Source organism: Solanum lycopersicum, chromosome 9 (genome assembly GCF_036512215.1).
Source record: "Solanum lycopersicum chromosome 9, SLM_r2.1".
In the NCBI taxonomy this organism is placed as follows: Eukaryota; Viridiplantae; Streptophyta; class Magnoliopsida; order Solanales; family Solanaceae; genus Solanum; species Solanum lycopersicum.
Genome location: NC_090808.1, coordinates 67,401,983 through 67,425,145, shown reverse-complemented (window position 1 = coordinate 67,425,145; position 23,163 = coordinate 67,401,983). Strand labels below are relative to the sequence as shown.

Sequence of the window (23,163 nt, the reverse complement as noted above, 5' to 3'; positions counted from 1 at the left end):
TTTTGTTTTAATTACACTATAATCTAATAAATCTTATCATAGTTATCCATATTAGTGGAATATAAATCTTGATTAATAATAAGAGTAAAAAATATATATATAAAAAAATTATTTTCTTTTAATTTGTTAAATTGTATTTAAAAATAGGGAAAAAGGACAAATATACGTCCGAACTATCATAAAATGGGATGCACATACCCTTTGTTATACTTTCGGGACATTGGTGCCCCTATCGTCCAAAACTAGAGCGTATATGTCCTTCGGTCTAACAGGAGATTAAGTAGGTTCACGTGACACAATCTAATCCATCGATCAGATATCAGGTCAATGAGTAAGATTATAACACGTGTATGTCCGTTAGTATAGTTTTTAGATGGCACAAACACCAATATCCTTAAAGTATGACGAAGGGCATGCGCATATCATTTACGATAGTTCGGACTATATTTGTCATTTTTTCCAAAAATAAATAAATATTAAAAGTGATTATAGGGGTATAATTGGAAACATAAATATGCATAATATCTTAGCATGTCTAGGTTTTTCTTCTTCCTACGCTTTTTACACTGACATTCAACCCAATCGATAATCCCCGGAACCACTTTTATCGGGTTTTTTCCATACTTTTCCGGCGATTCTCCGGCGAGTTAGCACACCGTCCGTTCGAATCTACGGTAAGCTAACTTCTTGCTCAATACTTTTAGCTGCTTTATCTACTTAAAATTAGCCCTCTCTGTTATTGCACGTTGCTCGTTACTCATATGCCGATAAATTTCTCATTGTACATTGCGGATAAGCAGACGATAATTTCATTTGTGTTAAGTTAGATAAAAGTTTTTTTTTTTTGATTTCTTTGGCATAAACGATTGGAATTTCCCTATAAAGGTTTATCATTTTGCAATTTTATATTTCATTTGACATTTGATTTTTTTTTAAAAAAAATTTTACTGGTGAGGATTTTTATAGAAGTTTGAATTGGCTGTGTTACATTGCAGAATTGTATAGTTGTGAGTGAAATTTGTGGATTTTTAAAAATGTAAGTAAGGTGGGGATATTTTGAGATTCATTGTAAATTATCTTGGTTTGAGCTAGGTATCACCTCTGTGTTTGATTGGGTGTTGGCATCAGCAATGTGCACGTAGGCGGAGTTCTGTTTAGGAGGGAATGACTAAGGATATGTTAAAATGGTGCAGTAGCTCAATTCTTTGCTTGGGTAGATTGGTTACTTAGTTACTCATTTATGCTAGGTCGTCTTGTGAATGAAGTGACACATAGTTCATTGCTCAGAGTGGTGATTATATTTGAGATATTAGCTTGGATGTCTTGGTATTTTTCAATGATTTTTCTGAAGTATGTGCAGTTCTTGCAAGCTCAGGCTCTCAATATTGCACTCGACCTTCTGAACTCCTGGAAAAGGAAAAAGAAGAGAAAATTTTCTTCATTTCTGAAAGCTTCCATCTTTTTCATAAAAATTATGGTTCAAGTACGGAAAATAAAAAATCAGAGTTTCAGCTTTGAGGATTGTTATCTACATGGGATGTTGTTTGGCTTTAAAGAGATGCCAATTACAAGAGGTTAAAAGTAGTGTACCATAACTAGAAACTAGATTTCAGTTTCAAAAAAAAAAGAAAAAGAAACTAGAATATGTCAGAACACATTCTTATAAATAAACATAAGTTGTATATGTTGAAAGTTGAATGACACTATAACGGATAACCTAAGGTAAAAGCAGGACACCTGGATGCTTACATGTTTAGTCTAGGTGTACTGGTTACCACTAAGAATTTATTGGTTGTCGAAAAAGAAAACTAAGCATTTATTGTGACCTAACGTTTCTTTCAGATTTGTTTTCTCTTTGCATATGTATATAGAAAATATTGGAAAATTGATTGTAACCTATTCGTGAGCATCCATAAACTTAAAGGTCTGCTGGGTGCTTTGGCTGAAGCTGAAGTTTGAGTATGCTGATGCCCTGTAGAGAGAGTTTGAATCTTGTTAAACAACATATCTTTTTGATTGGGAAAAGCAAACTGAAGCTTTTATTAACATTTTTACTCTTCTTTTTTTACCTTTTCACTGCTGTTTACTAATATTTTCTTTATTGATTTTCACTTTTTTTTTTCGTATTTCATTTACTAACTAAACTATAGAAATATTAGTAAGCTTCAAGAAAGAAGCCCTTCTTGTCTAACAACTTTACTGTAAAAAAAATGAGCACCCATGACTCTACTGTTTCTTACAACTAGATGCATGGCTAATTACCTAGAAGGTATGATGAATATGTTTTCCTTGCATGCAGCTATTTTTTCGTCCTTTGAATATGTTTCGATTGGATGCATGATCATGAGTCTCTGACTACTGCATCTAGTCAGGTGGTTACATATCCTTCTGTGTCCCATATGCTGAGGAGTTGATTGAAAGATTGATAGCTTCTTGGAGGTTAGTATTATGGGATCCAGTCGACAAAAAGTTAAGAATGGTAAACATAATTCATCAAAGGGTGACAGTAGTGATGGTACATCAGCTAGGACAAGACCTCTCAGCTTTGATGAAATTATGCTTAGAAGGAAAAGTAAAGCAGAGGAAAGGGACATTAAGAACAATTTTATAGGAGTTGACGATGTATCACATAAAGAAGACAGGCCTAAGAAAACCACTGATCGTTTGGAACCTGAGCGACATCGCTATGAATCATTACCTAGTGTTTCCAGGCATAATTCAGAGAATTCTAGGAAGTTAGGGCCAAATCCAACCGAGGCTAATATGATGGCTGATAAATATGCTAGGGATAAACACAGGGAAAGTAGAGAATCTGAAATCAAATTGAAGACGTCAGTGAATAAAGATGTAAGCAATAAGAGACTAGCGGGTAGCAACACTGATAAAGATTGTCCTGTCATTAGAAGAAAAGATCAGGATCTTATTGATGATTCTGGAAATGAAACTGGTAAAAGACGTTCAAGAGATTTGACCAGGAAGGAGAAATCGGCAGACAAGACTGATGGTAGACACAGAGAGGGAAGAAAAGACAAAATTCCTGATAAGGAGGAGAGACAGTCATACAGGAAGAGGAAAGATATGGAAATGTCAAATGATTCTCTTCTGAATGAGGCTGAGAAAAGGCATTCAAGAAATCATGGACGGATAGATAGTTATGCTGACAGAACCAAAGAAAAGTCTGAATCAAGAAGAAGGAAGCACCAAAATGATGATGAGGAGAGAAATGATGCTCTTCTGAATGAGGCTGATAGAAGGCATTCAAGAAATCATGGACGGATTGATAGTTATGCTGACAGAACTAAAGAAAAGTCTGAATCAGGTAGAAGGAAGCACCGAAGTGATGAAGAGGAGAGAAACGGTGCTCTTCTGAATGAGGCTGAGAAAAGGCATTTAAGAAATCACGGGCGGAGAGATAGTTATGCTGACAGAACTAAAGAAAAGTCTGAATCAGTTAGAAGGAAAAGTGATGAGGAGGAGAGAAATAGAGAGAAGAATGCCGATAAAAAACACAGTTCAGTGAAAGTTTCTGAAATCACTGGAAGAGTGGAAGCTTCTCGGGCTCATCTAGAGGAAGAAAGACCAAAGAGAAGAAGGTCAAGAAGTCGAGAGAATGATAGAGATCGGGGTAGAAGGTCTCGTTCTGGTTCACCGAGAGGACGTAAGCATTCAGATCATGATCTCAGAGAGCGTGGTGAGTTTTCCTCTCATTCTTCCAAAGATAAATCTGGAAGATCACATTATGATCTGGATAAAAAGATATCCAGCAATGGTTCAGATAGCCATTCCAACCGCCATGAAGGATCTACAAGTGGTCTTGGTGGTTATTCACCAAGAAAGAGGAAATCAGAGGCTGCTGCTAAAACTCCTCCCCCAACTAACCGCTCTCCAGAACGAAAAGCTGCTTGGTGGGATCTACCGCCTGCATCAGGTGGTATCAGTGTTACTGGTTCTGTTCCTTCTAGTGTTAAGTCTTCAATGCAGCCTGTAATACCAAATACACACCAGTTCTCTAGCATGATTCCTGCTAGTTCATACACAACAATGGCCGCCGGTGTTTCATATAGTTACTTAACGTCATCTGTACATGCAATTGATTCCGTCCAGCTGACACAAGCCACACGACCTATGAGAAGGCTTTATGTAGAGAACTTGCCAAACTCTGCCTCTGAGAAAGAGATTCTGGACTGGATTAATAATTTCTTGATGTCTTCAGGAGTTAATCGCATTCAAGGAACCCAACCATGTATCAGCTGTATGGTATGTTTTCTTCTTCTATTCTTGTTCTAAGCCGGATGGAGATTTCTGTTGCTTACTGTTTCTACACTGCAGATACACAAGGAGAAGTGTCAAGCTCTTTTAGAATTTTTAACGCCCGAAGATGCTTCTGCTGCACTATCTTTTGATGGAAGATCTTTCTCTGGTTCTATTCTTAAAATCAGACGCCCAAAAGACTTCGTGGAAGTGGCTGTAAGAATTATAACTATGAGACTCTTTGTAGATTGTGCTTATCTTTCAGACTGAACTTTTTTTGCTCTTCTCTTACTATTATTGTATTAAATGTGTGAGAAGTTGATGGGATTTTGCATATTAACTTATGTAACATGTTATAGTTATGCAATACGCAGTTTATCTATATTTCAGTGTCGGTTAAGAAGTGTCCTCATTATCGTTTGGGTAGTTGGGTTAAAATCTGTGCAGGTTCAAAGTGATTCCAAAAAGGAAAGTACTGGATACCACTAGGGCCAAAATTGAATTGGGTCAAAGAGGTTTGAGTTAAGATTTGGTTGTCAGTTTTGTGCTAAAAGCGGCTTGAATTGAAGTTTTGATGCCAATTCTTATTGATCATTATATGTAACAATGAGTAAATTCCGGTATTCATCATTATATGTAACAATCAGTATATTCTGGTGTCCACTGATATAGACATTGCTGAAGAAAGTTTGGTCATGGTTACTAATTTTCTTGAAAACCCTTAGATAAAGGGAGGAAACAATTTTTTTTTCTTTCAATTGTAATCTTCATACGAGGATGTGAAAAACGATACACATTTTAAACCGAAGCACCCCTTCATATGAAATGAGTGGTGTGCTTATTTTATCATCTTAATGAGCAGGTCTAAGTGGGGGTACAAATAAGGATTGTCGTGGGTTAAAAAGATTGTGTTCTTAGTTAAAATGAATCTGATTTTCTTCTGCCTTTCCTTCCGTTCTATATATGCCTTTTGGAGTTTGATTGTTGTATGAATTTTGTCTTTTGTTGTGGAAGGGATGCTAAGTATGACTGTCTTAGCTGCTCTTTCCCCCTTAATACAGATTACTCTAAATCCATTCTTGACCTATGATTAAAGATTAAATAGACAGGCAACAAACAGAAGTCCCCAGTAAAATGTGTTCTTGCAGGTAAAAATCAAGTTGTCCATCTTTATCAGAAATAGAAGTCAAGATCTTTATGTAGTCAATGAGTAGGATGCATGGAGAGGTTGGACTTGTCCTCAATGCTTGAAGGACTGTTCAGTGTGGAAGATAACCTCTGACTTGATACAAATTTCATAGAGTCCCTTAGTTGTTGTTAGCAACAATATAGGCACCGAGATTTTGGTATATCCTATGTTTAGGATGTATTAATATGAAGTCCTTCTGATCTTCTCTTATAGTACCCTCAATACCCTTTAGCTCATATCTCAGCACAAAGGATGCTAACTCACTTGATCATCTGTTTAATTGGATGTTGGAGGATGACGATGGTGCTTGCTAATGAGGACGGTGGATTTCACTGCATATATGGAGGGAGAATATAGTTGAATTATATCAAATGAAGTAAAATAGTAAAGTATGGACATTATGGTAGGGGAGTTTCGTTAATGTAGAACATTTGTTGCTCTGTATTTTCTACAATTTGACAATGCATTAAAATGTGTATTTAAGCCGTAGGAAGGTGGTGCTACCTCTTTATGTTGAAACTGTGATTTATTCTGCTCTTGTATTCAGTTTCTGAGGTATACTGTGGTCATTATTCATGTAGCAGGTTTTCAGACAGTTGCTATTTTCGTGCAGACTGGTGTTCCTCAGAAGTCAGTCGCTGCTGCTGATAGGATAGATAACACTGTAGAGGATTCTTCTTATAAGGTATGCATCTGAAACAACACAAATGATTTGAGATTGACCTTCAGTCCTGCCTGTCAGAACTGGATGCAACAGTCACTTGTATGTGTTGTCCTTGTACTTGCAATATCCATCAATCTTTACTTCTTGTGATAAAGTACAAATCTCCTATTTATTCTTGCTAGAAGTACCTGTCTTGTCCGTTTCAGTTAATTCAGTCTAATCAGATTTAGCAGGACTTCTTAAAAGTTGAAAAGTTGCTTTACTGAATATTTAGAATTTCCGTTCAAGAGTTTGAGCTCTGTTTATTATAGTTGTAAAAGAACTTCTTAGGTATTTTAAAATGTTACATGTATTTTAGCTTTTAGTTTGAGAAAGGAATGGGAGTACTTTTGAGGGGAGCTAATAGCCTTAATTGTGTTTTCTTTTGTTTGCATTTTTTTTTTGGGTAGCATAAATAAGAAACAGTTTCTCAAGATGATTTTAAAATGTAGTATGAAAAAGATGTAAATATGGCAGCAGCTTGGCGTAATAACTAATATCAACACTTGATCTGATTGAAATAGGACAACATATTTGAGAATTGAGACCTATAATTTCTTCATGTGCTGCACTTTTATGTATGTACTCGTATACACAGAAAGCAATGTTCCATCTGTCGAGTAAACTCATCAACAGCTGCTCTACGCTACTGCAATACATGAATTCATGTAGGTCAATTATATGTTGGACAGTGAGGTTACGGATTATGATGTATGTTTTCGATTTTCTTTAGATGTTGATGTATGAATGTTCCCTCACTGTTAAGATGAGATACAGAATTCCTCATTTGAACCTGTGGGATTGTGAGGACGTCACATATGAATTGCTTTTCTTCTTTGTTGGTGTTGCCTTAACTCCCTGACGAGTCACATTTGTGACCTTCAGAATATGTTTTTTTTTTTAATTTGGCTTCCACAAGGACTTCTTTGGAATCTGATCATACAGTATTTCACTTGTTGTCTGTTTGTCATCGAATGCTTCTATATAATGTTTCCCATATATTTCAAGTCCGTTCCAGTCCTGTGGTTCCCTTTCCCCTTACATAACACTTTTGTTTAATATGTCTTGCAGATTTTTGTTGGTGGAATTTCAAGAACTATTTCATCAGAGATGGTAAGACTGAAAAATGTCTTGAAACCTTTCCTTAATTAAAAAGAAGGAACAATGGAATATCACACTCTCTTGTGATTTGTATCTTACCTGATGCTATTTCAGCTTATGGAGATTGCTAAAGCCTTTGGACCTTTGAAAGCTTACCATTTCAGGATGAATTCAGATCTCAATGAACCTTGTGCATTTCTTGAGGTACTCTTGGATTATAGTATATACCTTTCTCATATTAAATGAAGCATCCTTTTCTTTACAGAAATGCACTTTCCTTCTGGTTCAAAGGTAGCTTTTATGCAACAAACAGTCTTAAACATATTGTATTTTGCTGGCTAAGATTATTTTTCAGTCTAGTGAATTACTGGAAGTACCAAGTGTAGAAAAAATGAGCAAATTGTCGTTTTACTAGAAGTTAAATCATTTTCCTCTTCAACAATCTTTTCTGGGTTGAAGGGTGAATGAAGAAAAAGTATTTATTTTTACATGTTTAAAACAGAGTTGGTCCGTCGCGCCAAACAAATAGATTTACCACTTTAAGCATGTAAAGAGCATGGGAGAGATAAAGTTGAATCATAGACATGTATGCAAATCATTGTAGAAATTGTCCAAGGAAAGATTGTTTATGACTTTGTACCTGTTGGCTTGATAGACGATGTGGTTGTGTGCTTGGCTTAGAAAGGGGATGTATCATGCACCTTCTTACTACTATGTATTGACAAAACTTTACCTTTATTTTAATAATAAAATATACCTTAAAAAGGCACTATTATCATTTTTTTCAGGCAGCGGCTTTCTGTCCTCTTGGAACTCTTTTTGTGTTGTAAATTTTATCTTCTCATTCTACTACTTTGCTTCTCTAAGGTAGGACAAGTAAACGTTTCTTTTTAGAAAGACATGCCAAAACTCTACACATTTGTCAAATGATTGCTCTAGAACAACCAATACTGCTTCAGATCCTTATGTGAGCTTCCACATCAATTCTATTAATGTGAGCCAATACCAAAAAGATATCATCTTTCAGATGGAAATAAATCAGAAGGAAGAGGAGCTCTTAACTATTCATATTAGATTTTCTAGCCTTCAAACTCTTTAATATCCTTCCTTCTCAATGATCTGCAGAGCATTTCGCAAGCCCTCTTCATCCCTTTTAATGGTTGAGAATAAATAACCCTGTTTGTACTGGTGATTGTGTCAATTCTCCAGTGGAACTCTTTAGTGCCAAAAGTAGCTTGCCACACTTAAGTTTCACATATGCTTGACTTAATTTTCTTCGCAGGTAGAGTATTCCTTTTATAATAGTTTTTTACCATGCTTTAGATTATGCGACACTATCGCTTCAACAGTAAACTTATCAGCTAGATACCTTTGTTTGTTACATAATGAGCCTCTCGGTCCCTTGTATTTCTCCATGAATCAAGTGCTGAACTCTCAAGTCTTCTTTAAGTTCAAGTTCCTCTTGCGTCTTTCATTGATCTTAAAGTAATTATTTCAACCATTTCAGTATGTTGACCATTCAGTTACTCTTAAAGCTTGCGCTGGTCTTAATGGTATGAAGTTGGGTGGGAAAGTGTTGACTGTTGTTCGGGCTGTCCCAGATACTGCTTTACTGGTACTTATCTCAAGTCCTCTTATCCTGATTACTTTGGCTTTAGGTACATTTTTTAATCTTTGAGTTTGACCAAAAGATACACATAATACTCAGGACAAAGATGAAAATACACCTTTATACCGGATTCCGCAGCATGCAAAGCCACTGTTGGAGAAGCACACGGAAGTTCTAAAGCTGAAAAATGTGGTATGTATTCATTATTTTTGTGACGTCAAGTTCATTTTCATCAAATAAATATTCTGCTTGTTATGCCAGTAAAAAATGTAGATGCTAGTAGAAATTGTAGAGAATCTCTAGTGCTAGAGAAATTCTACTTTATAATATTGTACTAGAGGAGCTTAAACTTTTATAATATTCAGATAGTTGAGCCCAACTTGCTTGGGTCTGATGCGTGGTTGTTTTCTAGAGTTTTTAATGATAAAAATCCTTGGATTATGCCCCAAAGGTCAACTACATCCTTAATATGACATTGATTAACAAGCAACATCCTTAATGCATCATAAAGTAAACATGTTTAGTGCAAAGTTAGTGTTTTGTCTAAACTAACAGTGAAAAGCCAAGCAAACGCATTACACGTTACCCAAAAAAAAGTCAAGAAGCTTGGATTCATGAAACACATTGTTGTTTCGTCCCCAAGTTGCTTTGGATTCGTCAACCCACTAGCTTTTTTAGTTGCTTATTTTTTTAGTTTGTATACGTCGGTCGGTTGCCTATATGCAAATCTGTTGTTTTTTTCAACTCCATGTTCAACTTTTCTTACCTTTGATCATCCTTCCAAATCAATATTAAGGCTTGTTTAAGAGGTTCTGTTTTGGGTGAAAAACAAAGAAAAATATAATAAGTGTTGGCTTGGAATTTAGAATTAGGCAAAAACCTGCTTTGTATATTCTCTGAACTTCGTTATTTAACAAAGGGAATGTATTTTTGAAGATAACCAGGCACTCGAAAGCAAAGAGAGGCACTGCACTTTGTCTATAGAGTTCAATAGTTTGTTTCATATTATTCTGTACTCTTTTAAAGTTTCTGCCTCAAGATACGAGAAATTTTCTTTTTGTTAATGAGGAATTGGACAACTTTTGAAATATTAAAACAAAGACATCTTACCTGGTTTGGTCTTCTTTTTCCCCGTGACTGATTTGGTTTATAACCTGTGAAATCAATAAACTTGGGCTAGGTTAAAACCAAACCCACCAAGAAATGCAATTTAATACTTAGGGAGTACACTTGCAGCAAGCCAACACTGAAGAATACCCAGTACGTGCAAACTCTTGAAGAATTTCACTGGGTATAGAGAAAAATAATGCTTGGTGGGACGCCTAATTTGCAGAAGAAGAAGACTATGGGATCACGACCACTTTTTCTTTCTCAATTTTGTTTCTTTTTTCGTCACTAGTATATGTGTATGCTTGGCTTCACTGTTAGTTTTAGACATGAAAACTACCTTTGAACTGAACTTGTTAACTTTTTGATACTTTAAGGGGTCGTTTGGTAGCGTGTATTAGGAAAAATAATGCATGCATTAGCCCTGTGTATTACTAGTACCTTGTTTGATACTCTTTTTCAACCTACGTATAACTAATGCTTGCATTAGTTACACTCTGTGTATTAAGGTGTGTATTGCTAATGCCATGTATTTCTAGGTATTAGCAATGCAATGGTTTTAATGCATGCATTAGCATGATTAAAGACCCAATTGTCCCTCAAAACCTTTTTACATCTTTTTTGCTATAATAGTGGAGGGTATCTTTGTAACTTAATTTTTTTTTTATGCAATGCATGCTATCTTTTTATGCATCAAATCAAACAATGCATAAAAATAATCTATGTATAACTAATGCAAGCATAACTAATACATGTATTGCTAATGCAAGCATTACTAATACACTCTATTTAGCATTATTTTTATACACTCTACCAATGTTACTTGCTAACAGTGATATATTAAGGATGTAGTTGACCTTTGAGGTATATTTTGGAGGTGTTCTTTGTTAAAAACTCTGTTATTGGGGTTATGTTTCTTAGATGTTGCAAAAAACTTACCAAGGGGTTACTAAAGTCTTTCCTCTAATCACCGTGTCCTGTCCAGGTGGATGCAAATGTACTCAGTTTTTTGTCTGAAGCAGAACTTGAAGAATTACTGGAAGACATCAGATTGGAGTGTGCCAGGTCATTTATGAAAAGTCGCATTTCTTAATGTCATTCTTTTTTTTTTCTCCTTGTCAATTATTTACTGATCTGGAAGGTTTTCTTTTGATCTGTAGGTTTGGCGCTATTAAATCAATTAATGTTGTAAAGCAAAGTCAATGTTCTCTCATATCTGATCCTGCTGCTATGGATACTAGTTCTACCTTGAACGATAGCAATATGGACTTTGGGGAAGAGTGTGACAAAAATGATCCGATCACTAGGAGTGATGATCACGAGTTGGAAGTTGGTGGGCCACACTTCCCCAGCAGTGATCATCATGAGTTGGAAGTTGGTGGGTCACACATCCCCAACAGTGATGATCATGAGTTGGAAGTTGGTAGGCCACACTTCCCCAACAGTGATGAACCCATGGAAACCAATAGTGATAAGGAAGCTGAAAGATGTGCTGATAGTAAAACACACATATCAGAATCTTCACAAGATGATTCTCAAAAGGCTGGGGATGACGATGCTTTGGCTGGTGGCAGTCATTCGGATGATAGACCTTCTGAGGAGCTAATAAAAGACGACAGCTCTGACCCTCTACCAGATGACAGTAGTGTCTCTGCTCAAGAGACAATCTTCCAAGAAAATCTCGAGGTTACCCGTACTGGTATGGTTTCAGAAAGGAAAGATGAAAATGCTAATCCCAGTCCACTGGAGCATCTTGAGATAAACAATGACTCACCAGTTAAGGAAGCAATTAAGTCAGAGGAAGACAATGGAAATGTAGACGATAGACCTTCTGAACCAGAATTCTCATCGAAAGAAGAGTTGGATGCTCCAGAGGAACTTGAGAAAAAGGAAGAAATCCCTATTACTGAAGTGTTTGATCCGGGCTGTGTACTTGTGGAGTTTAGAAGAGCAGAAGCTGCATGCACGGCTGCTCATTGTCTACATGGACGACTGTTTGACGACCGAATAGTGACTGTGGAGTATGTTCCCCTTGATCTCTATCAGACAAAGTTTGCTAAACAAAACTAATTTCTTTTGGCCCATTCAAAACCTTATGCAGATCTCCCCAAACTTGAACGACGTTAACATAGGATTTCACAATGCTTAACTGAATGTTTGTTTGCAATTTTTACCATTATTGAGATGCCTTGGTGTTAACCCTTTTGTTAGTGCGAGAGTCGTACCCGATTTGAAGCGGAATACATGTTTTCTCCCAGATGTAGAATGGGATGAAGGAATGAGCCATTGTATTATGTCATCTAAAAATTATGAACTTTGTTTTTAAGTTGCAACAGTTTACCTACTACTTACAATATACAGGAGCACAATCTTATGGCTTCTTGAAATCTTTTATTTACCTTCTTATTATTTTGCCTTAATGTCTTGTGCTTGTAGTTCTAAATGATGTTGGTCACTGACTCAGTTGGACAGTTGATGGGATAACAGATTTTAGGGGTTGTTTGGTTAGAGAGATAAGGACATTCATAACATAGTGTGATTGATTTGAAGATAGTAGAGACGTTCAATATTATAATGATTTGATTTTGGTCTATTTGTTTGGTTTATCATAAGTGGAACCTGAAGAGGGAGAAAACGCTTAATATTATAATGATTTGATTTTGGTATAGGCTTAATAATGATTTGATTTTGGTATAGGCTTAATACTCTCTTTGTTTGGTTTGTGATATTAGACTTCCACGTGAGTAAGTAATGGAAATAAGATTAAAGCATAAACTAAGATAACACAAGTAATGCAAATAAAATTAAAGCATAACTATGATAACATATTACTTCCAAATAAGTTAGATTTTGTTATTTATTTATTCTTTTATTTAAATCGTTTGATATTATTAGACTAAAGGAAAAAATAAGTTAAATATATAATAACAATAAAAAAAAATATGAAGGCCAACAAATAAAATCATTACCCACATCCATTTCGTTATCCACTCTTCACTTCCTTCTTCAAAAAAAAAAGCAACATTCTTGAGACAAAAAAGATTCTTGCTTTGAGGAATTGGTTGCAAAAATGGCGACAATCACAGCGGGTATAAGCCTCAGAGGACCAGTAGTGGGTGGTTACAGGACATTTGCAGTGACCAAAAGGGCTTTACCCAAGGTGAAATTCAGCTCAGAGTTGAGTTTTGTGACTTCTCAATTGAGTGGCATCAAGATTTCAAGCACCCATTTGAGCTCTCCTGCTTCACTTTCTGTTCCTTTCAAGACAGCCCTTCAACCTGTTGCTCGTAATTTCTCTACCCTTTTGTTGTGTTCTCTGTGTTTTTAGTTGTTGGGGTTGTTTCTTTTTTGGTCTAGTAATATGCACATGAACTGTTTGTTGTTTTGTTTGTTTCAGTGAATTGTTGGGTTTTAACAATATTGTGAATTGTGTGTAAGAAATTGTGCTTGTGGGGAGGCAGTAGGTAACCTTAGAATTAGTCGAGGTGTGCGCATACTGGCCATACACCACAATTGTCAAAAGGAAATTGTATCTGATAATTTGAAGTTTAGTTAAGTACTTGTTACTTAGGGTAATGGTTGTTGAAGTATGTGCAAACTGACCCCGACATTACCATTATTTAAAATAAAAAAAGAGTCTTGGTGCAATTGCAAGGTTGCTCCTTTGCTGACCTGAAGGTTACGAGTTCGAGGGGCGGAAATATTAACTTTGTAGACCTATTGATGGTAGAGGTGACATTTCAGCTTTCTGAATTTCAATTAATTGGATCACATGCAAAGGGATACTGTATGGTATACACCTTCGGTCCCTCTACCCATGAAGTAGGGATAGTAAGTTCTTCTTGAACATTGATGGGGAAAAAGGAAAGATGATAACTTTCAAATGTTAATACGATGAATCATCATTTTGGTGCAGGTAGCCTTTTTATTTGTGTGTGTGTGGAGTGGCCGTACTCAAAGGGTCACAGGACCGAAATCATCATGAGTGTTACTCAGATAATTGCTCATTCCATACCTGAGACCCCATTTAGTAGTCGGGTGTCTAGAATTCAGATATGTGCTTTGTGTTGATAGCACATTACGTTAGATTGTTTAGTACCAAGTGAAAGTTAGTATTGCTGATATGGGATGAAAATTATCCCTTACAATGTGGAGGATCTGAAGACATAGCCAAAGTTGGAAAAAGTTTGATTCAGTTGCAATTTGCAAACTAAATATATTGTTTTCTTGAAATCTGTGGTATGGTAAGCTGAGCACTTGACATTAATCACATATTATTAAGTTACATATGATAATCAATGATTAAAAACCATATTATAGTTTACTATCTAAACAACTTCTTATATAACTTCAAGAGGAGAGATTAAAGGGGTGTCATCATTCCAGGGGTTTAAAAGTCTGTCTACAGTCGCAAGAAATAGGGATAGGACAACCTCACCATGTGCAAAATTAACAAACTGGGAAGAGCTTGATGGACTACAGCATATTGATTAAAGGGAGCTGCCGCGTTAACTGCATTAATAACAACAAGATCAATAAAATACGGTATATAGTTTGGAAGTTTGTCCATAGTTGTCTTCATATACTGAATGATCCCTAATTTTTCCTCCTTGGCTCTTTGTTCTCTGACTTAAGGATTGCCGATATTTAAGGCATAACAGATTGTCCAAGTGAAGAATTATAAATTATTTCATGATAAATTTCTTATATAGATGGTATCAACAGTTTTTTGGTTAACAAAGTTTGCATTCCTTTGCTGCAATTCATAGACAAAGCTGCAAAAGAAATACTATATGCATGAGAAGATATTATAATTCTTGTCGAGGCCTTTTAGGTCTCATTAAAAACTGACTGCAGCCTAAAGGGAGCTTCATTTTCTTGCTTTCACCTCTCTTGATAATGAGCAGGATTTCCATCTGCCTATTCTTCTCTCCATGAAACTTGCAGCCTAATAGTGAAATAAAAGCTTTATGAGATTCAAAGCTTATGAAAGTAGATTTCTCGCTATCAAGAATATGTAAATCCATTTACCTCTCAAATTCACCTTCTGCATTTTTTAATATTTATTTACCCACCTGTGTCCTTATTACAAGTGACCAAACTAGTTAAAAAGAAGACGAAACCAATAATGAGAGGCTGAGAGAGTGTGTTAGCTGCAGATTTGGAAGGAAAAATCTACAGAACTTGAATCTTCGGTGTGTTCGCCCCTCTGGTGTACATTATATTTTGAATATGATGATAACAGCTTGGTTTAATTCGTTCTCATTGTATGACAACAAATTGTAAAGGGTTGACTTACCTTTTGTGAAATCCAGTAATGGCAGAGTATTTGGCTTTTAGATCACTGATGAAGCTTTAGTTTACTAATCAGAAAGCACATTATGAGAGTCATTAGGAGCACTATATCACTGACACTCTTGCTTGCTTTGACTCCCTTTCTAAGTTGCTGCATTTGTCAAACTGCATCCTGAATTCCTTTGTTTTTTTAGTCCAAAACTACTTAAAGCCTTTGAGCTAATAGGTAAAATAAAACAAATTAGGGACAAGAGTAATCAAATATTCCCAGTGAAGCATCCTTTGCCTTACATCATCATGATCTTTCCTTTCCCCCCCTGCTTTCCTGCATTTTTGTCGGTTGTGCTCGAATATCTTGGCGCCTCTTTATGATAAGTAGCGTATAGAATATTAAGAGAATACATTCTGTTTTTTCAGGTAGAGTATGCCCCTTCACTGGCAAGAAGTCCAACAGGGCAAACAAGGTCTCTCATTCAAACCACAAAACGAAAAAGTTGCAATTCGTAAACCTTCAATACAAGAGAATTTGGTGGGAGGAAGGCAAACGATTCGTGAAACTGAGGTTGTCAACAAAGGCCATAAAGACCATTGAGAAAAATGGACTTGATGCTGTAGCCAAGAAAGCTGGGATTGATCTCAGCAAGAAGTAGAACCTGGAACCTGATAGCATATTTGTTTGGACACTAATTTTGATGCCCTCAAAAACCATAACTTTATTTTTTGGCATTGCTTGTTGATTTGTAGTTATATGTTTTCATGATATTACTCTCCAAGCATATCTTGATCACCTACTTTCAATGAATATCAACATCATTCTCTCATATCTCAAGAAAAGAACAGTTTAGCCTGGAAATGCAGGCTGTTCACTAATAAACCCTGTGATAGTGACACTGCTTCTGAAGTTCAGATAATTCCCACTTAGTCGCGGACTAGGGGTGAAAAACGAAAGGTGTTTTTTGGTCCCTCTATGAGCTTCTTAAGAGTGGTTATGCACAACCAAAAAAAGGGAATCAAAGGTCCATATTTGTGTGTGCGCGATACTCGTTTAACCTTTACATTCAAGAGACAAATGCATAGAGGATACATGTAATTCAAGAGGTAAAGTTCATCTAAACATTCACCCATAACAAGAACGAAACAAACTAATATCACCACCTTTGACACATTACAATACATTAAACAAGTCAAAACATAGTCTGAACAAAGTACAGAATGTTCAGAAAGTGTTTATGCTAAAAAGCTCATTTATAGCTATCCAACAAAGTGGATAACAAACACGTTCCATTTGATTTTTTGGTTGCCACTTCTCTTCATCAGTCAACTACAGCTCTCCAAAAGATACCTGAAATCAGCATGTATTGCTTAAATTCAGTAAGGAGTTCAATATACTTTCTGCATAAACAAAAAAAACTGATCAAAGCAACAATCATAAAAGTTTTTGTGTGGTCGTAGTAAGAGTCTAATAGACTAAAGATACATAGTAACTCGCCAACAAAGATTGATTTCAGGAAGGTAAAAACTTACTCGCACCCAATATAAGCACTGAATCAAGTTAATCCAAGGCCAGGAAGTGCAGTAGTCTGAAATTGAGATAAAACTTTGTTTTGCTTTTCTTTCCTTCTTTATAGTTCTTGCTATGCTATAGATTCTGATGTGTATATCGACGCTTTATCAAAAGATCCTCATTTTCTTATATTTTTATTTGACATTATGTACAGAGGATGGCAATTTAACCATGGTTAAATAATAAAAGTAGCTTTAATTGCTGAAGCAGTCAATTTTTTCTCCTAAAAATGGCCAACAAACATGTTCAATGTTCAGAAAGATTATTTCGAAGTCAAAACCAGAATTTAAAGGAAGTATCACCTTCATTTATGTATCCTCCCTTGCAAATCAAAATCATCAGCTGTGTAGTAGTCCGATATGAGACGATACATATATGACGGGTTATGCCCTCCACTGTAAATCAGAAAGATGCAAGAAGTATTATTATCATAAAACTGCTTATTAACTCATAAAGTGGCAAAATAATACATTACGAATTCCCATTGCACGCCCTCTTAAACACAACAACCACTAAACCTCAATCCCAAGCAACGTGGGGTCGGCTACATGAATCCTCATGGTCCATGTTGCTCCCTTCAGCCTATCTAAGTCCAAATACACCAAACTTTTGCATGTAAAACCTTGACTCGATTTTTTTAGTAGTTTATTTTATGCACTATAAACTATGGTGGAGTTAAAACGCAGTAGTCTTTTTCTTTGAAAAGTAAACTGAACTTCATCATACTGAATGGTGCATACTAAACATAACAAAATAAAAGATTCCCGTATATTAGTAGAGGATACAATGTAGAACTGTATTATCCACGCTGCTTTGTTATGTGCAAGCCAAAATTAGCTCGGGATTGAGACATCGTTGTTGCAAAGACGAATAAAAAGTTGAAAATGGTAAAGAATCCTCACATGTCGGTGATGAGAAGGCTGACAAGCTCGGGTGCCACATAATCAAAACCAGGGTTGACAACTTGAAGAGGAGCCCCACTATCCATTCCAAATTCCATGCAGTTTGAAAATAGCCCGAATTCGAGAAGTTCAGCAGGGGATCGCATGTCATTCAGACAAACCTCTGGATTGTGTGGATAAGAAGGGCACAACTGTAGCAGAAAGAAAATAGTTAAACGGACTAACTAATGATAACTGCAAGAAAAAGTAGAAAAAGAGTTTGCTGCTGAAGTGGCAAGTGTAAAAAGGATAACTTTATGGTCAACTCAAAATGGATTCAAGGATCTGCAAAGCCTTACATCAACATTATACACCATTTTTAAAGGTTCTGAACATCATAGTAAACCTGAAAAGCTGAGTTCTTCTCATGTTATCAGAGCCTTCTAAATTGAGAATGATAATCAGCAAGATGTATAAAAATCGCCAATAGTAAGAGCTGAGAGAATAGCCACTTAAACGGTTTGGACTGTACAAGTTGATAGTTCTCATGACCTCTCTCTCTCCACCCCCCCACCCCCACCTCCGCCCACCCACCTTAATAATACCTTTTTGATAGTTAGTCCCTCCATTGCAGACTCAGGAGTTGCATGGATGGTAAGCCCCTCTCACCTCCAACCCTAAGATTGTGGGTTTGAGTCACCAAAGGAGCAAAAGGGTGGGTGTCATGGGGATGGGTAAGGAAAAAAGAACTCCCTAAGAAAGTAAAGAAGACTTTGGAATGTACCAAAATGCCCTTCAACTTCGTGTCCTTAAATATGTCATGTGGAAAGTTCGAATCAAGAAGTTGCCAAGAAAGGAAAGAGGAATTCGTTTTGAAACAAACTAAGAAGGAAACTAAGACAAACAAATTTAAATGGAGGGAGTAATATGTAGAGATAATAAAGCTCAGATACCTTGTGAATGCCAGCAACTACGACAAATGGAACAGCATGCTTTTGAGCGGCAAGTGCAACCATATTCATTCCAACAGGTGCAATGACACCACCATTGGCCATCACTGCATGAACTCCCACTATAACCTACAGAACAAGGTTACGGTTCTGAGCACAGGTAGCCGAAGCAGCAGAACAAGGTTACAGATTGGTACTACACATAAAAGAGCCAATCCAGAAAGTTACCATATTTACTCTAGAAATCATTGCAAAAACAGCAGAATCTGTTACAACTATAGTTTGTAGACCTCTTGACACCAACTCTTTTGCAAGAGCATGCCCCTGGTACCTGATCAAGCACAAACAAAGAGGGGATATATTTTAGTTACAATGAAAAAGAAGGTTCATGTTTCATTTATTTCCCGGAAATTAGAGAATACTCCACAAACCTCGGTGCGCCCTCTGCAACAACCACATGAAAAGACCGTTTTTTCTCTTTTGCAGCACAGAGGAATTCAAAGGCAGTTCTCGAACTACCTAGTGTTAGTATTACTTCACTGAAAAAATTGCATTTTTTAATTAGCTATAGCATTTTGATTTGAAAAAATACATTCGCCACAACTATGCAGCTATATGCCCACAAAAGTGAGTGAAAAAGAACAAATAAATAAATTAGAGGTGAAAGTTAAAACAAAAAAAAGCATTTGCATTACAATTATAATCGTAACTATATCACCCCGGAGCAATGTAAAGAAGGACAGCAACTGCAAATTAAGCTACAAGCTTATCTTTGTCATTTTCACAGCAAGGTTGGAACAGTAGATTTGTCATTGATTAACAAAATGTGTTAATTTATCAGATAAAATGTCTATCCATCAAGGGAAGTGGCATTTTCCTCGCACCCAAGCTGTGAGTCCTGAGTAACCTATCACAATTTTTTTGAACTGCAAAGGGAATCCCCTTGAACAACAAACAATGGGGAACAGTGAAATGACAATATCCATTGCATGTGTTCAAATCATGCTACAATGTTACTTGAAATCTGTAGTGTGCATAACAAAATAAAGACATATTTTCCAGTACGTGCGAAAGGTAAATACTTTTGGTGAATATGCTCAACTGCCTGTTCCGCGATCAGCTCATGACAAGTATCAATATCTTCAATTAATATGTTAATTGCCTCAATAACATCATGCTTTAACTTCCGAGTCCTGGCAAGTTTATCAGCTACAGCACAGAATAACAGATAATTCAGTACTGAAACTAAAAAATGACTAGATTGCTTCAAATTCATGTGCACAGGAGCGTTTACCTTTACTTTTCTCTTCAGTATCTCCACCTGAAGAGGAGGTGTAATTGTTAGTCGGTACAGCTTTATCCAACATATTCTCCAGAAGTGCATGCAATGAAGGAGGCCGTAGAAAACTTTTAGCTGCAGCTGCGGCAGCAGACTGAGTTGGGTCATAATCCTGGTCTATGGTTCGTTCATCATCACTTGCAGCTGATAAATCTAAGTCGCTTGTTTTACTGGTCAAAAGAGAAAGATCCTCCTCCCGGATAATATGAAGAACACGCCTAACAATATTTCCAACAGCAAGCTCTGCAATTTCATCAAATTTTGGTCATATCATTCTTGGCATAAACAAATATGATTACTTAATCTAGAGTGCTATCAGAATTCAGAGGTCATTAATTTACTATAAGTTCTCAATGTGAAGTCTGTTGACAATCCTTGCATTGAAATCAATGGGTTCAAGCAGTGAAATTAGTGACGGATGCTTGCATCAAGATAGCTTCCTACACTACACCTTCAGATGTGACATTTCCCGGACCCTGCGTGGACGCAGGATGTTCGTGCACCGAGCCCTTTTACATATATGTACACATCCTTTAGTAAGTGGACTGACAAATAATGAGAAATGGGGTTCATGCCAAAGAAAATGTGCAGAAGGACACCCAACACGCTGGAATAAATCGGAACTAGGGCACCACCTCTCTCTCTTCTCCCCCTCTCCCTATATGTGCATGTGTGCAAATGCTATCATAGCAGATGTATATGTCTTAGCTTTGACAGAGGGAGGAGAGTAACAAGGAAACTTTTATGGCAAGGGAAGAAGAGGCTTCCACCTTGTGAAGTGGAAAACTCTTACCCTCGTTAAAAAGCAAGGAGGAGTAGGTATAAAAAAACTTTGAAAGCAGAACTAAAGTCTGCTCATAAAGAGATTATGGAGATACTCCAACAAAGATCAATCTTTGTAGAAGAAGGTGATCAAATACGGAGATGAAGACCATAGAAGACAAAATCAGTCAACATTGTGTACGGGGTCAGTGTCCAGAAGACTATCAGAAATCTCTGGCAAATTTTCAGCAGCAAGATAAGCACTAAAAATTGGTAATCGGCTTGAAACATCCTTTTGGGAGGACAACTGTATAGGAGATAGCTCTTTCAAACTCTTATATCCGTATGTTTTCATTTTAAATCAACAACAAAGGGTTAACATTAGTGAAGTTTGGAGCAATCAAGGCTGGAACTTCAGTTTCAGGAGACTCCTAAATGATTGGGAGGTAGACGGATTCACTGAATTCCTCAACACACTCAAATCATTTCACTGGGAACTCACAGTTTATATTTTGCTTCACTTTCTCCTTAATTATGGCTTTCACAGCCTTTTTATGATTTTAATACGAAGGTGTTACCAGTTCAACAAAAAAAATGTATAGCACTACATGTTAGCAGAATTCGAGTTCAAAAATGAAACAAACAAATGGAGCGGCAGCTGCAGTTAATGACTTACACTAAACCATAGATCAAATAAGTCCTACTCCTACACATGACTAGTAAACAAAGTTAACACAACTAGTTAATCAGATATATCCAAATTTTTCTATATTTCGAGCAAGTGAAGCAACTGGTATCAAACTAGACACGAAGCAAATATATCATTGAATTCATTTGGAACACAAGAAGATTGCATAACAGAGACAAATGTCCTGTCCCAAACTATATGCTTAAAAAACATCTCCAGCATCCAAATTTCCCACTACTAACCAGGATTGAATAACTCATTAACTACTTCAAAAAATAAATTCCATTCTAGAACATCAAAATAACTACAAGCAGATCCTCATTCATGTATTAGCGGATAAAACGCTTACCAACGGGGTTGGCAGCAACCAATTTAACACCTATACCTCTCACAGCCTCAATGAGCACTGCAGCTGAGTTAGTAGGTGGCAATCTCTGCAACGAAACTACAGAACGAAGCAACTCTGCTGTTAGCCGCGAAGTTGCTTGTGAACCTTCAACCTTACTATCATTCAAAAACAGAAAAGCAGATAACCATATTAGCCAATCAAATCAAACAAGTGATACTTCCAGATAATTCCTATAACTGCAGTACTAACCGTTTGCTGAGCTTTGCAACAAAATCATTCACAAGTCTCTCAATATCCGGCATTTTCCAACTCAATAAATCACCAGAACAACTCTTATAGATTAGAAAAACACCCCCCTTTTGCACAAAATGACAATAACCTGGAAAAAAGAACAAATTTTTAACATGTTCACTTACATTCTTGATTCTTAAAAAAAAAACAGAAAAAGAAGCAATCTTGAATATATTAGTTAAAATCTGAAACCAACCACAATTTACTGCTTCAATATACTAACCATTAACCACAAAAAAAAAAAAAAAAGAACAACAAGAACAAACAACCCCAAATTGAAGGAGAAGAAAAGCTGTAATCTTTTCTCTCTTTTTTATTTAAAAAAAAAAATTATTTGTTAATTTCTACCATTTTTTGAATACATGGAGAGGTATGAATTAAAAGGGATTTACAGAAGATAGAATTTTGTATTAGTAATTTTACCTTTTGATAACAGAGATTTTGTTTGCAATGAAAATGGGAACTCCACAGTCCTAGAAATGTAAAGGGTTTAAAAGGGGTTTTAGGGCTCTAACCTTTTTTTTTTTACTTTTATAATCACGGTATCTCGTGTGATCGTCTACGTCTACGAGCAATACAATTAATTTTATCTGTTAATATAATTATCACGTAATTCTATTTATTAAAGTATGGAAAGAAATTATTTGATGTTTATTAGACGTGAGATTTCATATTTCTTAACTCACTTTATACGTATTTTTTTTTCTTATAAGGATTATAATAAAACTCACATTTGAGTTATTATTATTATTTGGTGAATTTTATCCTCTAGATATTAATTGTTCTTTTCTCATTTCTGAACTTCATTATCTATGCATTAAAACTTAATTCAGGTTGAAAAAGTTGAAAAGAGAACAAAATGATACTAATTAGATATGAAATTCGTAGATTATTCAAATATAATTTTGGCTATTATCTCTTTCTTTTGATTATTTTCGAGCCAATTCAAATGAAATATTTATTAAGTTATCTTTTTTTAGAAAATGAATTTTGGATATTATACATCGAGTTAAAAATAATCATAAAATATTATTGAATCTCTTTGTCTTTGGTAGTAGAACTTTTATTGTGCAATGCCAAACGC

The 23,163-nt window shown here is 36.0% G+C and overlaps 3 protein-coding genes across 7 annotated transcripts; 2 read left to right on the top strand and 1 right to left on the bottom strand.

Moving 5' to 3' along the window:
• Positions 1-492: 492 nt before the first annotated feature.
• LOC101258490 (uncharacterized) lies at positions 493-12,354 on the top strand. Its single transcript, XM_004247704.5, has 10 exons — positions 493-674; positions 2,300-4,257; positions 4,330-4,467; positions 6,054-6,125; positions 7,215-7,256; positions 7,359-7,448; positions 8,752-8,859; positions 8,953-9,045; positions 10,946-11,025; positions 11,121-12,354. The coding sequence occupies exons 2-10, from the start codon at positions 2,449-2,451 to the stop codon at positions 12,028-12,030; spliced, it is 3,342 nt and encodes a 1,113-aa protein (XP_004247752.2). The 5' UTR covers positions 493-674; positions 2,300-2,448; the 3' UTR covers positions 12,031-12,354.
• Positions 12,355-12,881: 527 nt separating this feature from the next.
• LOC101258785 (large ribosomal subunit protein bL28c) lies at positions 12,882-16,076 on the top strand. Its single transcript, XM_004247705.5, has 2 exons — positions 12,882-13,247; positions 15,673-16,076. Exons 1-2 carry the CDS (start codon positions 13,031-13,033, stop codon positions 15,903-15,905), a joined length of 450 nt encoding a protein of 149 aa, XP_004247753.1. The 5' UTR covers positions 12,882-13,030; the 3' UTR covers positions 15,906-16,076.
• A 202-nt stretch (positions 16,077-16,278) lies between these two features.
• On the bottom strand, positions 16,279-22,637 carry LOC101258004 (uncharacterized). 5 transcript variants are annotated; one of them, XM_004247702.5, is made up of 11 exons: positions 22,503-22,637; positions 22,038-22,167; positions 21,789-21,943; positions 19,945-20,232; positions 19,733-19,859; positions 19,082-19,189; positions 18,879-18,981; positions 18,654-18,779; positions 17,722-17,912; positions 17,122-17,214; positions 16,279-16,597 (listed from the first exon to the last, which is right to left on the bottom strand). In XM_004247702.5, exons 2-10 carry the CDS (start codon positions 22,088-22,090, stop codon positions 17,124-17,126), a joined length of 1,242 nt encoding a protein of 413 aa, XP_004247750.1. In that variant the 5' UTR covers positions 22,091-22,167; positions 22,503-22,637; the 3' UTR covers positions 16,279-16,597; positions 17,122-17,123. The 5 variants fall into 5 exon arrangements, with proteins under 5 accessions (XP_004247750.1, XP_069144988.1, XP_069144987.1 ...); XM_069288887.1 differs by having other exon boundaries at positions 21,825-21,943; XM_069288886.1 differs by lacking the exon at positions 22,503-22,637 and adding an exon at positions 22,303-22,491.
• Positions 22,638-23,163: the final 526 nt, after the last annotated feature.

Coding starts and splice junctions, on each gene's coding strand:
- LOC101258004 (XM_010328471.4), bottom strand. Junction 18,780..18,878: donor TGATTTCTAGAGTAAATATG/GTAACTTTCTGG, acceptor CTTGTTCTGTAG/GTTATAGTGGGAGTTCATGC. Junction 17,913..18,653: donor TAGTTGCTGGCATTCACAAG/GTATCTGAGCTT, acceptor TTTCTGCTACAG/TTGTGCCCTTCTTATCCACA.
- LOC101258490 (XM_004247704.5), top strand. CDS start 2,449: ATGGGATCCAGTCGACAAAAAGTTAAGAATGGTAAACATAATTCATCA. Junction 4,468..6,053: donor AAGACTTCGTGGAAGTGGCT/GTAAGAATTATA, acceptor ATTTTCGTGCAG/ACTGGTGTTCCTCAGAAGTC. Junction 6,126..7,214: donor TAGAGGATTCTTCTTATAAG/GTATGCATCTGA, acceptor TATGTCTTGCAG/ATTTTTGTTGGTGGAATTTC.
- LOC101258785 (XM_004247705.5), top strand. CDS start 13,031: ATGGCGACAATCACAGCGGGTATAAGCCTCAGAGGACCAGTAGTGGGT. Junction 13,248..15,672: donor AGCCCTTCAACCTGTTGCTC/GTAATTTCTCTA, acceptor CTGTTTTTTCAG/GTAGAGTATGCCCCTTCACT.